The sequence below is a fragment of the Episyrphus balteatus genome, chromosome 2 (genome assembly GCF_945859705.1).
Source record: "Episyrphus balteatus chromosome 2, idEpiBalt1.1, whole genome shotgun sequence".
Lineage (NCBI taxonomy): Eukaryota > Metazoa > Arthropoda > Insecta > Diptera > Syrphidae > Episyrphus > Episyrphus balteatus.
Window position 1 is genome coordinate 34,248,772 of NC_079135.1, and position 14,877 is coordinate 34,263,648.

A 14,877-nucleotide genomic window follows, 5' to 3' on the forward strand; every position below is an offset into this window, starting at 1 on the left:
CCTAAATATGGAATTTGCCTATAACTTGACAGCAGCGCCACCTACCGGGTCCAATTATAAAACAAAACCTATTTCGGATGGACCTTTTCACATATATTTCACACAAAATTTCAGAAAAATCTGTCTAGTCGTTTAGGAGTAGGGTCACAAACAAACGCACAGGAGAAATATATATAGTATGTAGATACAAACCATAACTCTGATTGATGTGCCAATGCTTTACTTATTTGTCCTCAATGAAAATCAGAGATATACATTTTATTTGTGCAGTCCATATGTGGATTTAATATCACAAGACGAATAATTATTTGTTTCACTCAAAATCAGACTTTTTTAATTATTTTGAAAGCTTTACAAATTAAGCTTAGTTAAAATTTTTAAAAAGCGAGAGTGGTTTTTTACTCGTACATATTGACAGCTATGTAAAGATGCGAGAAAAGGTATTATTTTTTTTTTGATACAAACCATCTACATATTAATACCTTTCAAACAAAAAAAAAAATTACCAAAATCGGACCAGCCAAACGCGAGTTTATCGGCCACACACACTAAACGAACTCATTTTTATATATAAGATATGGCGTACTATTTCGATAAACCAATACTTAAAGATTATGTTAGAAGCTTCAAAAGAAAAAAAAAAATATAGTTTGCACAGCTTTTGTGCGATCTTTTTCGGTTTGTAACAGAAATGTCACATGGGGCTACAAGGTTAACCCCTAACTATGTTTCTTGAATCGTTTGAAAAGTTTTTGAAAAAATCCGAAATTTAAATCCTCATTTTTAGAGCCGTTTTTTGGGAACAATAAGTTTTTTTCATAAAATAATTTTCTGAAGAGAAGAAAATTAAAAGACATTTTTTGATTATTTAAGGACTAAAGACTTCTTTTTAATTAATCAACATAAATCAAAAAAACAAATGAATACTAATACTTCGTAATAACTTTAAGGGGTTAGGCCACTGTAAGTTCTAGAATAAAGTGCATTTTTAGGATATTTTTTAAAATGAAAGAAATTTGGGTTCAAAAAACTTCTTTAGTCTGCTATTACACTGAGGCAAAAGTAACCATAAAACAACGTAAAATCAATGAAAACCACATTGATTTAACTATTATTCGGAATGATTTTGCGTTGAAGAGGAACATTTTAAAATTAACGTGGAAAAAAGGTTAATTTTTGATGGTTTCGTATCTAAAAGTCACATAAATGAAAGTAGTTCGTCTTTGAAACAACGACGTTTCAACTTCAATTTATTTTTTCCCTAAGTGTAGGCAAATATTAAAGGCGTCACAAGGTGCCTTGCACATAGAAATACGAAATCTCGAAATATTAAAATTCAGGTAATTGGCATGCATTTGAAATAAAAAGTCAATTTTTTACTCAAAAATATCAACCTAAAATTGATTATAAATCTTGTTCTAGTTAATAAGTCAATAAAATTCTGTTACGTCAAAGCTTAAACACAAAATTAGCTCAATTGCACACTGAATCACAAAATCAAACTTTTGAATACATCAGTTTACAGTTGTTACTCTATTAAAAATAAGACAATTTTTTTTTAAATTTAGAAATAGAATCGAAATCGCTTATTTTTTCGTATGAAATAGATGTCCACCATTCTCACAAGTGGAATTTTGTTGTTTATCTATGCATATATGGAAAAAATGAAACACCTTAAGGAACGATTCCTGAAGAAAAATTCTTTGAGATTGAAGGCTGAATTGTGTGTTTTTTCTTAAGAATCCTCTAGACTAGGCAATACACCGTGTTTCAACTTCTATTTTCTCGCGTTCTAGGCCATTCTTTTAAATAAAATTCGTAAAAATAACAAAAATATTTGGTTTACAAAAAAATACTATTTTTTTCGATAACAGGTTTAGTTTTGCCACAAATCGTTAAAAGTCTTATAGGCTATTGATTATGTAGTTTAGAAAGGAACTAAGACGTTAACGGGTTTTTATTGCAGGAATTGTTCAATGGGTTATAAAAGAAGATAAGACCGCAGAGTGCTATTAAATGAGAGGGTGGAAACTGAAGATAGGGGTGCAAAAGCCCCCTTTTTGGTTTTTTCAATATACCTCGTAAACCAAGCAAAATTTTGAAACCTATATTACACATATAACTTTTTTCAATGAAAAAATTTAGTGAGTACAGCATTTTGAAGGAAATTTAATCTTCTTTTTTTCTTTGGAGCAACGTTTATGTCTATCTCAACCCAAAAAAATGTACAAGTAAAAAAGCAACTACACTAGCCCAAAAAATTAAGGGAACAAAAAAAAATCGTCATTTTTTTAGTGATTTTTGATAGGCTGTATCTCAGTAAAAAATGATCGCATCATGACAAAATAAAAATCATGTGAAAGCTCTATTCTTCTTTTAGGATTAAATGTTAAAATATTTTCTTTCCAACGGTAAAATAGCTAAACTGTTGGAAATGTTCAAAAACCAACATTTTCCAATTTTTTTTCGTTTTTACTGTTCTCCTAAGAAAGTGGGAAAAATTTTTCTGATAAAATGATTATTATTTTTAGAAAGGCTATTTATTTGGCTTTAAGATTCATTTTGTTTCAAACTTCTACGATTTTTTTTAGATTGCAATATCAGTCATCAAACCAAAAACCACACTTTTGACTTTGACTATCAATATCTCAATAACGGATCACTGTACAGAACATTCAAGGACACATTTAAAAACTTCATTCAATTCTCTACAAATAAATTAAGTTTGCTTTGTTTAACAAAATGTTTTCTTATTTTTGAGATTAATTCAGAAAAGCTATCAAAATAGACATTTTTACGGTTTTTTAGAAAATTTACCGCTTTTTTATTTCTATGGGCGATAAGATTAAACTGAGGCTTAATTATTGAAGCCTAATATACCTGTAACTAGTATGCAAAGTTTCAGACTTATTCATTAAGCAGTTTTTCTGTTGTGAGGGTTTGAACTTTTGAGATGAAATAAAACACCATATTTCTGCAGATCTAAATGACTTACTTCTTGTAACTTTTTTATGAGCAAAATCAAATTCTTTTGAGTTTATTTGATAATTTTATTAAAAAATATCGTTTAAATTTAAGATAAACGAAGAAAAAATTAAAAGTTAAAAAAAAAAATTAAATTTTCAAAAAGAAAAAGCTTTTTATACCATTTTCGGATACTGTTCCTAATTTTGAAAATTTTTTGTTTTTCCTTGGTTTATCTTAAATGGTATTTTACCATTAATCCTCTGCATATTTATAAAAAGAAAATAATTTCTATACTTTTTTTGCTTTCGAAAACTATTGGCGCTGGTATTATTTGTTATTAAAAAAAAAAGTTACGTATACGCTATAGTGAACATTAAAAAAATAAGCAATCTTATGGTTCTAACAAACCTCTAAGGTATGGGTAGCAAAATTTACGCATATCGTCATCGTCACCAGTCATCGGCACTGTGCTGTGTACCGCTACCATATATACTCACACTTTTTATTTATGTTTTATTTTCATTTAAGAATGAATTGAGTAATGTCAATTACGACAGGAAAAAAAAACAAATTTGAAGGCAAAACTTTTCAATTAAAAGTGATCACTAAATCAATGAAAATAAAATACCAAACTTAATCCATCAAAAACATTAATACCAAAGCTTATAGATTCTCATTTAATTGAACTTGCAATCCAATAAAATCTTTCTGTTCTTGGGCATTAAACTGCGATTTTTGTTTTGTTTTATATCTTCTCATAAAAAGTTAATACCCTTCATAAAGAGTCCTCTTATACCTTTACAAATGAGGCATAAAATGTGTGTGTAATCATTTGAACTTATTCCAGGTAAAATCCCAAAAAGTATACTTTTTATTATTTTCACGAGAAAAGAAAAAGAAAGTGAAATTTTTATCTTCATCTTAAATTGTTAGAGTTCATCAAAAACAAAAAAAAAAATCACCTAATCCACTTTTGGTTCTTCATCTTTTCAACATCCAACGAGACGGATTCATTTAATTCATCTTCTAATTCTCTCTCTCCTTCACTCACTCTCACAGTTTTGTTTGGGTATAATAAAAATGAAAACAAAAATCCTCTCTAAATTAAGTATCATCTATGATCTACGATAAATCGCCAGCGCCCTCTGAGTCAGTTTCACTATGGAAACCCATAAAATAAACTTAATGATGAAACAAAAGGACCAAGGACACCTCTATACCAAATCATAAAAAGCTCTATACAGGGTGTCCCAAAAGTAATGGATCAAACGAAATATGCTGATAGGCCAACTTTAGGGCTCTCAGAATTAAGTAACTTGTTCATCCCAAATCCTTACGGTTTTCAATTTAATGCAGTTTTTGTGAATTGTCGAAAAATCTCGACTTTGCAACAGTATTTTGCTTCCTCCGGTCATAATTGATTTTTGTTTTTTACAATTCTTTCACTAAAACATTGGCTAATAAGAATAAATAATTATTTAATCAAAATATTTTTTATTTCATACGCCATTTTGCTGCAAATTATGTAACAGTTCCATGTTTTATAAAAACTCAATTACTTAATTTTTTTTCAGAGCAACACACTGCAAAAAATTTGTATAGTGTGACACAGGTTAATTATTTTAAAAAATTGCCGTGTTATTGCACTTTTCAAAAATGTATAAAAGTTTCCAAACTTGAAGTTAGAACAAAAGATATTACAATTTTAATGCAACAAAACAGGCCTTTTCAGAGAAAAATAACAAAGAAAAATAAACACATTTCCTCGACTGTTGTTTGTTTATTTCTTTTTGAATAAAAGCCTCGAGTTTTGTTTGTTATTTTGCTCTGAAAACCCCTGTTTTTTTGCATTAAAATTGTAATATCTTTCGTTCTAATTTGAACTTTGGAAATTTTTATACATTTTTGAAAAGTGCAATAATACGGCAAGTTTTTAAAAAAATAAACCAGTATCACACCATACAATTTTTTTTCGGGATGTTCCTCTCAAATAAAAGTAAGAAATTGAGTTTTTATAAAACATGGAACTGTTACATAATTTGCAGCAAAATGGCGTATGAAATAAAAAATATTTTGATTAAATAATTATTTCTTATTATTAGGCAATGTTTTAGTGAAAGAATTGTAAAAAACAAAAATCAATTATGACCGGAGGAAGCAAAATACTGTTGCAAAGTCGAGATTTTTCGATAATTCACAAAAACTGCATTAAATTGAAAACCGTAAGGATTTGGGATGAACAAGTTACCAAATTCTGAGAGCCCTAAAGTTGGCCTATCTGCATATTTCGTTTGATCCATTACTTTTGGGACACCCTGTATAGTCCTTTTTTTTTTCTTTTTATATATATATTCCTTATCCTTAAGACTTACCCTTTGTCCTGTCACCATTGCCATTAAATCGACCGCATGGGTCTTCATCGCTGCTGCCTTGAGTTGGAGCAAGAGTTACCGAAGAAGATGAAGTCGAGGACATTGTTTTCTCCTCATCGTCGTCGTTGTCAGTGTCATTGTCGTCATCGTCGTGGTCGTTGGCGTCGTTGACACCATCATCGTCATTGGCAACATCTTCATAATGCGGCTCATTCTGATCCTGGCTTTGGTTTTGGTTTCGTTGCTGCTGTTGGAAGTTCTGGTAGTAAGAAGTATTTTTGCCAGAATTTAATAATTCACTCGACACCAAGTTCGACTCGAGCTGTAATAAGTTTAATACTGCTTCCTGTTTCTGTTGCTGTCTTTGTTGTTGTTGTAGTTGTTTTTGTTGTCTCTGACGTTGCAATAGCTCTTGGTTGAATCTATTAGCCATAGCAACAGGAGCAGCAGTGGGATTTTCTTTTCCAACAAAATCTTCCCGGCTGCCATTAGTGATTGCAATGATTCTACGTTTGCCATCACCAGAACCAGAAGACGACCTTTCATCCTTTTTCTTTTCTTTATTTTCATTTTGTAACTGCTGCTGGTGCTGTTGCTGTTGCTGTTGATCCTTGTCCACATCAGTGACGACAAGTGTAGGTTTCGATGACAGAAGTAGTTTTCTCGTGGTATCACTTTTCGAGATGTTTCCCCCACCACCACCACTGCCACCTGCTCCAACATTGATGGAAGTAGCTTTGGTTCCAGAAGGAACAGGAGTGCCAGGCGTACTACTACAGTTCCGGTAGTTAGCTGTAAGGGTCTTACCTATTTGCTTGGAGATTTCAGTTTTGTCAGTTTCATCTCCTTGAGCAGAATGATAGTCATCCTCGTCATCATCCTCATCCTCATCTTCATTCTCATCCCTATCACCATGATGATGATGATGGTAGTTCGCATTGTCAACTTGGATTATTTTATCCTCGACCATAAATTGGACTTTTTTACGAGCCTGTGGCAACGGAATATAAAACTGTGATCCGGTCTTTGTTTCTGCAGCGGTTTTTTGTCCTCCATTCGATTTGGCTAGCATTGTGTCCAAACCTACACTGTTTCCACTAGTTCCATTACCTCCTCCGCTACTACCACCACCATTACCAACACCGGTACCACTGCTACTTCCATTTGAAGGACTCTTGAGTGAGCTTTCATGTGTCCTGGTTGAGTTACGTTTAATTTGATGATGATGATGATGTTGGTTGTGCTGTTGTTGCTGTTGTTGGAACTGCTGCTGCTGGTCGAGTCTACATGAATCGCTGGTGGTGGTGTTGGTTGTGATGGCAGAGGAACCAACAAGACTTCCGGTATCAGTGTCACCATTCAACGGGGATTTGGATGGAGTGTTGACAGCTAGAAGTACACCGGATGTTGGCGACGATAGTGGCCTTTTAAGAATGGATTTGATGGAGGGTCTTTGACTAGCTGCTACTGTTCCTGCTCCTGCTCCAGTTCCTGTTACTCCTACTACTAAATCTGTGGAAATTTGCGAGGACATTATTTGATGATGATGACGTTGTTGTTGACGATTGGATGATGCTATACCAGTACCAGTCCCATCACCATCGTCCTCGTCACAGTCATCACCATCATCACCGTCACGACCACCGTCAGGATTATCAAACATTTGCTGAGACGACAAGTTTACATCGTTCTTTCTACGCGGTGGACGTTTCGGCTGTGGAGTCGAGGTGGTAGAATCGTCCTTTTTGGCACTATGCTGTTGCTGTTTCTGAAATTTAGGACTGTTACTGGTGGTTTCATTGTTGTTACTTGAAGACAACACAACATTTTCGTATAAAAAGCTTTCGCCATTTTTGGTGATTAATGACGGTGCTGGTGAGTGTTCACCAAAACTTATCCGTTGTCCAGCAATCGCCTTACAATTGGCATAACTCATTGTTGGTTTGTTGGATGATCCTCCACCCGATGATGTTCCGGCGGATGATGAAACTGCAGAAGGAGATGGTGATGGAGATGATATGTTAAGAGGTCCGGTTGTCTTGCGACTAATAGTGGTCTTTTGATTAATCGACGACGACGACTTGCCTCCGAACATATCGGTAACAACGTCGTCATCTTCATCGTCATGGGGTGAGAATTCACTCAAATGCTGTACAGAGGATGACGAGGATGATGCAGAGGATTTGTTTGAGATCAGGTCATAGGGATTGACGTTGCAACGGAGTATGGAGCGTCGGGAAGATTGGCTGCTATCCTCAACTATCCAGCGATCGGTAGTTTTGCTGGAGGATGATTGAGTTTGTTTTGGCGAAGATTTTGCTGGTTCTTCTAGTTGCGATCGAGGAGTTCGACTGCGACTTCGATTGGGACTGGAACTTTTTCCACGACTTGAACGATAATTCTTGTCTGATTGCTGGGGTGAAGATTTCGGTTCGGGGGAGAGCAATCGAGTCCGTCGCATTAGATCATATGGATCTTTCTGAGGATCCAAAATGGACGGCCTTGACTTCGACGAAACCACTCTCATCGTCGACGCATTTGTGGGACGATGTTTTTGCTGTATCGGAGTACTGGTTGGTCGAATTCGGACAGTTCCTCCGATCGGGGCCAGTGGGAGCCTGGATCCTTTGCATTTCTTGCAAATACTTGCTTTTTTCACCTCACGCTTTGTACCGTTAAGATATTCCGGGCAAGAACAGATAACGACAGCAATTTCGGATGGCATTGGAGCGAACATTGCCTGTCCGGGATGGAAGTGCATTGGACGGGCGGGTATGCCACGAACTGTGCCGTATATCCATGGTTCGGCATATTTCATTGAACGTGACAAAGCACTGGGAGGGAAGTCTAAACCACCGACGACAGGAAATTCGTGATGCAACTGATGTTGTTGCATTTGGGATGGAGGTGGGGGTAGTTGGGGTACCACCATTTGCGCGGTGGCCTTATCGGTTTTGCTGATTTTGAGCCGTTGACTCCAGGTTTTCTTTGATTTGTCATACATCGGCGATTGCTAGAATGAAAAAATATAAAGAAAACAATTAGAAAAATGAAGCAAACGTTAAAATAAATTAATAAAAAAATAACTGGCGCCCAACGTAGGAATACATGAAACTATGAATTGTTCAATACCTATACCAAAATAAGAAGTATTGAGAACTTTTAAATGAGGTCAGCCCTAAGCATAAATATTGTTTAAGCCCAAAAGAAAACCGATCGATACAATTTTGTTATAATTTTCTATTAAAAAATGTATTTATTTTGAAGTTGAAAATTATAAATTGCTTTGAAAATTCTATCGTGTAGTTGAAACGTTTTCTATTAATACATCAATTTCTAACAGAGTAATATCATAACTCCCCCTTAGGGCAAAATACGATGAAGACACAAAGCCTGGCAGAATATTTTGAAATTTTCTAAAAATTCGTGAATTGTATACGTGCATGAGATTTTTTTTTCTACTACAGACAGATGTACATATAACGAATCATTCAGAAACAGAGACCAACGTTGAAGGATAACTCTAAAGCTTAATTTACCTGCAAGGCAGGTATGGTATTGCTTGGATATATAACGAAAAATGGTCCTGTAGTACGCGAATAGATTTTTAATTTTTTTTTGTTGTTGTTCGTGATGGTATAGGTCCACTATACCGCATTTGAAAGAAAAACTGCAATTATTTTTCGATGGTTCAACGTTGGTTGCAATATAGATGTAGATGTGGGTATATTTTTAGGTGCATTGAATTCACAGACATTTGAATTTGCTTTGGAAAAATGAGAATTTCATCAGGAAATTTAGATTGTTTGAGAAGGTGAAAAGTTTTTAGTGTCTTTTTACTTGCTATATAGGTACTATATCAAGTTATGCATTCGTACAAAAAAAAAATTTAAAGTTTAAATTTTTTTTTTTTGAAAAATCAAATTTTCGAAAACAGGAGATTGATTTTTTTGGAAATTTTGTTTCTAGATGTTGATTAGTGATTTCTACAAAATGGCATACCAATTTTATTTTAAAACTTTTTTTGCAAAAAATTATTTATAAAAAATCAGTTTTTTTAAAAACGGCTCTAACGATTTTGAAAATTTTTTTTCTAAAAATGCATCTTAATATATTAATCAAAACTGCATACTTGTTTTGGAGGGAAATTTAATTTCAGATTTTGTTTAATTTTTTTTTTTAAACAATGTTATGTTTTTTTATTTATTTATTTTTTTTTTTTTTGTTACCTATATAATACCTTCATTTCCCAAATTTCTATATGAAAAGTCTCAAAAATTTAAGCAACTTCAACTCTAAGAGCAAATTCGTGTGACCCAGTCCTGCATTTTATTTTTTACTGCATTTACTTTTTACTTTTTTGTATAGTTTTTATTTGTATACTTTTCAAATAAATTGCATTTCTGGCGATAATAAGATAATAGATAGATAGATAAGATAATAATGATTAGTTACTGAATTAGTACAAAAAATTAGTCAAATATCATACACAGAGAAAAATAGACCACATAAAATAGAACAAAAACAATAAGATTTCTCTATGGTTTTCATCCAAGAAGGAAACCTTATTAAAACAATCGGGTTTTCCTTATTGTTTTAAAATCTGCAAAAAAAATAAAAAAAACGATGACCAGGCTGGGAATCGAACTGGAGACTTCAAATCATTAGTCGCCCACCTTACCACCTGAACCAACCTGCCATGAAAATATTGATCGCGATTTTTGTTCTACTGCTAAGTTGCAAACAAAAATCAACTTTTCAGTCAAATTTTAATAAGATTTTCTCTATAAAAATAATAAGAAATCTCCTTAAAAAAACCTTATTAATCATTGATTTTAATAAGATTTCCTTATGAAATGTATGGACGGTTAAACAATATGGCAATCTGTTAGTTTTTAGCGGGTCATATTTTTCTCTGTGTATTTTTAATTTTTTTTTATTGGAAAAGGGACTGAAACTTTTTTTTTCAAAATTTTTTTTTTATATGATCATAATTTTGAAAAAAAAAAGATTTAAAAAATGTTAATCCAGAAAGTGTTTTGTTTTTTGGCTTAGAAGAAGTACCATACATTATTGTTCTATAAAAAATTATTTTCCCAGTTGTCCGACTTTTTTTGGTGGTCGTAAGCAGTGCATGTTACTTAAATGTAACACGAGAGCAACACATTAGTTTTGCTATTTATTATTTTGGAAAATAACATTTTTCTATTCATATTTCTTAGTTGTGATGTTTTTGGCACGATAATACTGAAAAAAAAATATTGATTTTCATAGCTTGGGTTCGAAAGGGTTAAATTCCTAATTCATATAATTTTTACTTGCGATATAGGTATTTTTGTGTTTTTTTTTTTCTGTAAATCTCAAAACTAATTTTGAAAGTTAAAATTTATCCCAGTCGGGATGAACAAAAAATAAAGCTGAAATGGAAAAAATTTAATCGTGATTTTTTTTTTTCTGATAAAACGGTAGAGGAGTTTTAAACCAATTTTTTCGGGAAAATCGAACTTGAGCCAAAGCCTTCATCTTGGATTTAAGAAAAAACAGTTCTAAGTGAATAACTCGGATATTTTTTTTTTGATAAAAATGATATAACTTGTAGAAAATTATTCTATGTGACCCATATTTTTCGAGTTAATTTGAAAAAAATTATTCCCTTAAGCCTGAGTTACATAGAAACACAAAGTGAAAAAATTATTATAAAAGTTTCTAATTTTTCAAATAATTTATATTTTTAAATGTCACATCAATAAAATTGTTTTTGTTATTTTGTACTTTTGTTTACTTTGTATACTTTTTTTGACTTTGTGTTTCGATGTAGTTCTAGCTTTACTCAGCTAAAACGTTATATCCGCTTTGAGTATAGATTTTAAGATCAAAGCAATATGGGAGTGTTTTTTATATGATTTTGGGGACTAGAAATCTAGCTGCAATGATAGTTTTTGCAAATTCCTAAAATTTTATAAACAAAAGGAACTATCTCAAAATCTGTCATTTTAAATAAAATGAGTAAATATTATAATTGATGTCTAGCAAGCGAATAAAGAATTTTTCAAATCGGTTCATTAATGCCTGAATTGTTTATAATGAAAGATAAAAAGAGAGAGAGAGAGAGAGACAGGGAGTTTTTGTACCTTTTTGGTTAATAATAACCCACAATGAAATTCAAAATCAATTATATTTATTTAAGTTAAGATTCAGTGAAGATAATGTTTTTGGTGACATTAGAGAGTCAACGTGCACGATTGGGTCCCATGTACCTAATTGCTCTTGCAATTTGAAGCAAGTACTTATTTTTTTAGATTTCCAAATTTAAGTTTTTGGTAACATTTAATCATGAAGCAAAAATCGATTGCATCAATTTTTTTAATTTTTTTTAATTTGAATGCATAACATCCACCATAACATTTTTCAGCGTAATTTTGATTCAAAAAAGAAAAAAAAAAAACAAAAATATATGGGAAGGGGGTTTTTGAAAAAAAAATATTTTCGAACTCAAAATTTAAAAAAAAAAACAACAACAACAAGAATTTTATGTTAATAAGTACCTACTTATTTTGTTTTTAAACCAGATACGAAAATGTTTTCTCGTTTTCGACTTTCGATATACCTATCTATAAAAAAAAAATTAAAGCCAATTTTTTTTAAGAAAAACCATTATTTTTTGTTTGTACTTGGCTGGACTTGTTGGTAAATTAATTTCTGAAACTGAAACATCAATCTTTTTTCCATTATTTTCAAACATTCAAAGTTTAATGAAGATACAAAAAAGTGACAAAGTATTGGTTTAAATAAGATTTAATATTTTTTTTTTTTTTTTTATAACGCCTGGTAAACTGACCTGTGATTTTGACTTTCTATGTCTGGAGCCCTCGTCGTCGCCTTTAATTTAGGGCCTCAAGGCAATTTATTTACAATTTTTTTTGCAAATCCTTTATGAAGCAACATTTTTTGGAAGCAAAACTATAATAACAAAAAATGACGTTTTCCAAAAGTTACAATGCGGGTAGCAAGGAAGCGACGCAACTTAAAATTAAATCATAATCTATAAGGTCCTAGAAAATATCCTAACAAAGTTTGAGACCGCAACGATTTTTTCTTTTTTTTTTTTTTTGACGTTTTTATATGGAATGACTCGTAGGTATTCATCAGCTATATGAGTACTTTAAACATGCAATTCTCCAACGTTAGCTTCTTATTTGAGGTTTTCCGGCCTTTGTCGAAAAGTGATTTCAAAAGATTCTCAGAAATACACACTTTCTGTTTAAACTCTTCCCCAGATAAGTTTAGTATCCAGCTTTGCGTTATGAATAGATTGTCAAGGCAACCCAATCTTTTCAAAAGGCTATTCCTTCATATTCCTACTATACCTGCCTTTTAATGTAAAATCTCAAGTACCTCGTGAAATTCAACTCAATACATGGCTTTCAAAATCCTTGAAGTGCTGAGTAATTCAATTTCGATTTATCCCTAGCAAAAGGCCGAGGCTATATTCCATAAGAGTTTTGTTTTGATTGATCGACTTGCTTTCGCTGAGCCGAAAGTGTATCGCCTTTCACTTTGAATATTCATGTTGGTTTGGTGGATACGGTTGTGGAGAAAAATGGTGAGATGGATTTTTTTTTTTTTCGTTGAAGGATGTTGTCAAACCCTTCGTCTGGTCTAGAGTATACTCAATCGGCATTGGTTTCCAATTAAACGGATTTCTTTTGAACGAATCCATTATGGCGTATGTTGGATATGGTCTTATGGTGAGATTCCATTGATCTGCCATTATATCCTTGGTGTTGGATGACGGACGGTCCATTGGGCCTGGTCAATGTGTTGCCTTTTATTTTTTTTTTCTCGGTTTGGTCTCTAATTGGGTCAACAATTACAATGTCATCGGTAAAATATAAAAAAAAAAATGGGACAACTTTGTCAAAGAAGAGAAAGAGAGTTGGACAAGGACGTAATCCTTCTTTCGTTAAACGACTCAAAAAGGATCTCGAGTCCTTGTGATTTTATTTGATTTTTTTTTTCTTGTTTTTATCTGTTCTCGCTTGATGTGTCATTCAATTGCAATTATCTGAAAGGCAAAAGGATCTGATGTCCTTGTGTTTGTCGCGAGTGCTTTTAATTTCTTATTTATATGGTCCTTTAAGGACTTTTAAATATTTTGTTTTATTTTATTTTTCCAAGTCATCATCAAATTTTTTTGAATTAAAAAAAAAGGATACGAATTTTGAAATGAAATTCTTCAATTCCTTTGTCATTTGCTCTATAGCCTCATGATGACAAGAAAAAATGGCTAATTGATGTTATTCATCGAAGGCTTAACTCCATCATAATTATACCCATTAAAACGGGAAAATTAACGAAGGATTCGGTATCCACTGTTTGTGTGTGTGTGTGTTGGTGTTTTGAATCCCGATTGAATAGATGGGAATTTAATGAGATTTACATGTCACAGAGCTTATATATGAGAATATAGGTAAGATATTTAGATACCTATTTATGTATCTAAATTCTCTTCAATATAATTATTATTATGCTTCATCTTTGAAGTGTGTAATTGGATTTGAAGGATTTTGTTATTATATGATTCTAAGAAAGGATATATAGTATCCTCTATATATGTATCTATAGTTTAGAGTACCTATTTATATATAAAGATAAATAAAGCATAAGGTAAAATTACTGACAGATTTGGAATCAAATTATCGACAGAAATTAAGAAGCTTAATTTGAGTGATAATACAGTTTGGGTTATTATAATATTGAGAATTAATTTAAATTTATAGGAATAATAGTCGGGACTTACTTTGTTATTGATCGGCACATAATATGGATTCACATCAAAATAATTTGTGTCATAGTTTTGGCTAAGTGTTGCCATCTGATGGTGTCATTCTGTAATAAAAAAGAAAAAAATATTGTTTAGTGTTTAAATATAGGTAGGAGTATCCGAATTCAAAGAACAAAACGTAGTTTGTAATAGGTATTATTTAGTTAAATAAAAAGGTTATGAGAGTCATCAAACTTGAAATGAAAGAAGGAAAACTTGCTCAATTTTTTTTTTTTTTTGTTTCTCGGTTTTTATTATTCTGGGTTATGATTTTGGGCATTTTGATTCTCAGGAATTTGGGATTATAATTTTTATGATTCTGACTCTGAAATACAAAGGTATTTATGAGCACCACAAAATTACAAGGTAATTTGTATTAGGTATTTTTACTTGGTCTATAGCACAGGGCAAGCATTGGTTTCCTTTCGAATACAAAATTTGAGCTTTTAATCAAAACCAACATTACGTTAATATGTAATAATAATAATGATGGAGAATTCCGAAAAAGTGGGTCTCGCAATCCCGTCCGTTCGTCTGTGTGTCCATCTGTACATTTTTCCACAATCTTAACGGATAAACGGATTTTCTTCAAATTTGGTACAGATGAGGTTTATGGAAAGTTTTTTTTTTTTTTTTTTTTTTTACATCTAGCTCAAAACGTGTACCTTCTTAGTAAAATTTTAAAGTTATAGCAAATTATCTACTCGTAAATAG

The 14,877-nt window shown here is 32.1% G+C and overlaps 1 protein-coding gene across 9 annotated transcripts in view; it reads right to left on the reverse strand.

Annotated features, from left to right (window-relative positions):
* The window catches only part of LOC129910386 (probable serine/threonine-protein kinase DDB_G0282963), a 364,973-nt gene that overhangs the window by 56,879 nt on the left and 293,217 nt on the right, over positions 1 to 14,877 (reverse strand). For all 9 annotated transcript variants that reach the window (XM_055987749.1, XM_055987748.1, XM_055987755.1 and 6 more), the window contains 2 exons: positions 14,140 to 14,228; positions 5,340 to 8,352 (listed from right to left, as the gene is read on the reverse strand). In XM_055987749.1, coding sequence (XP_055843724.1) covers positions 5,340 to 8,352; positions 14,140 to 14,214 — 3,088 coding nt within the window. In that variant the 5' untranslated portion in view covers positions 14,215 to 14,228. The remainder of the gene's footprint in view (positions 1 to 5,339; positions 8,353 to 14,139; positions 14,229 to 14,877) is intronic.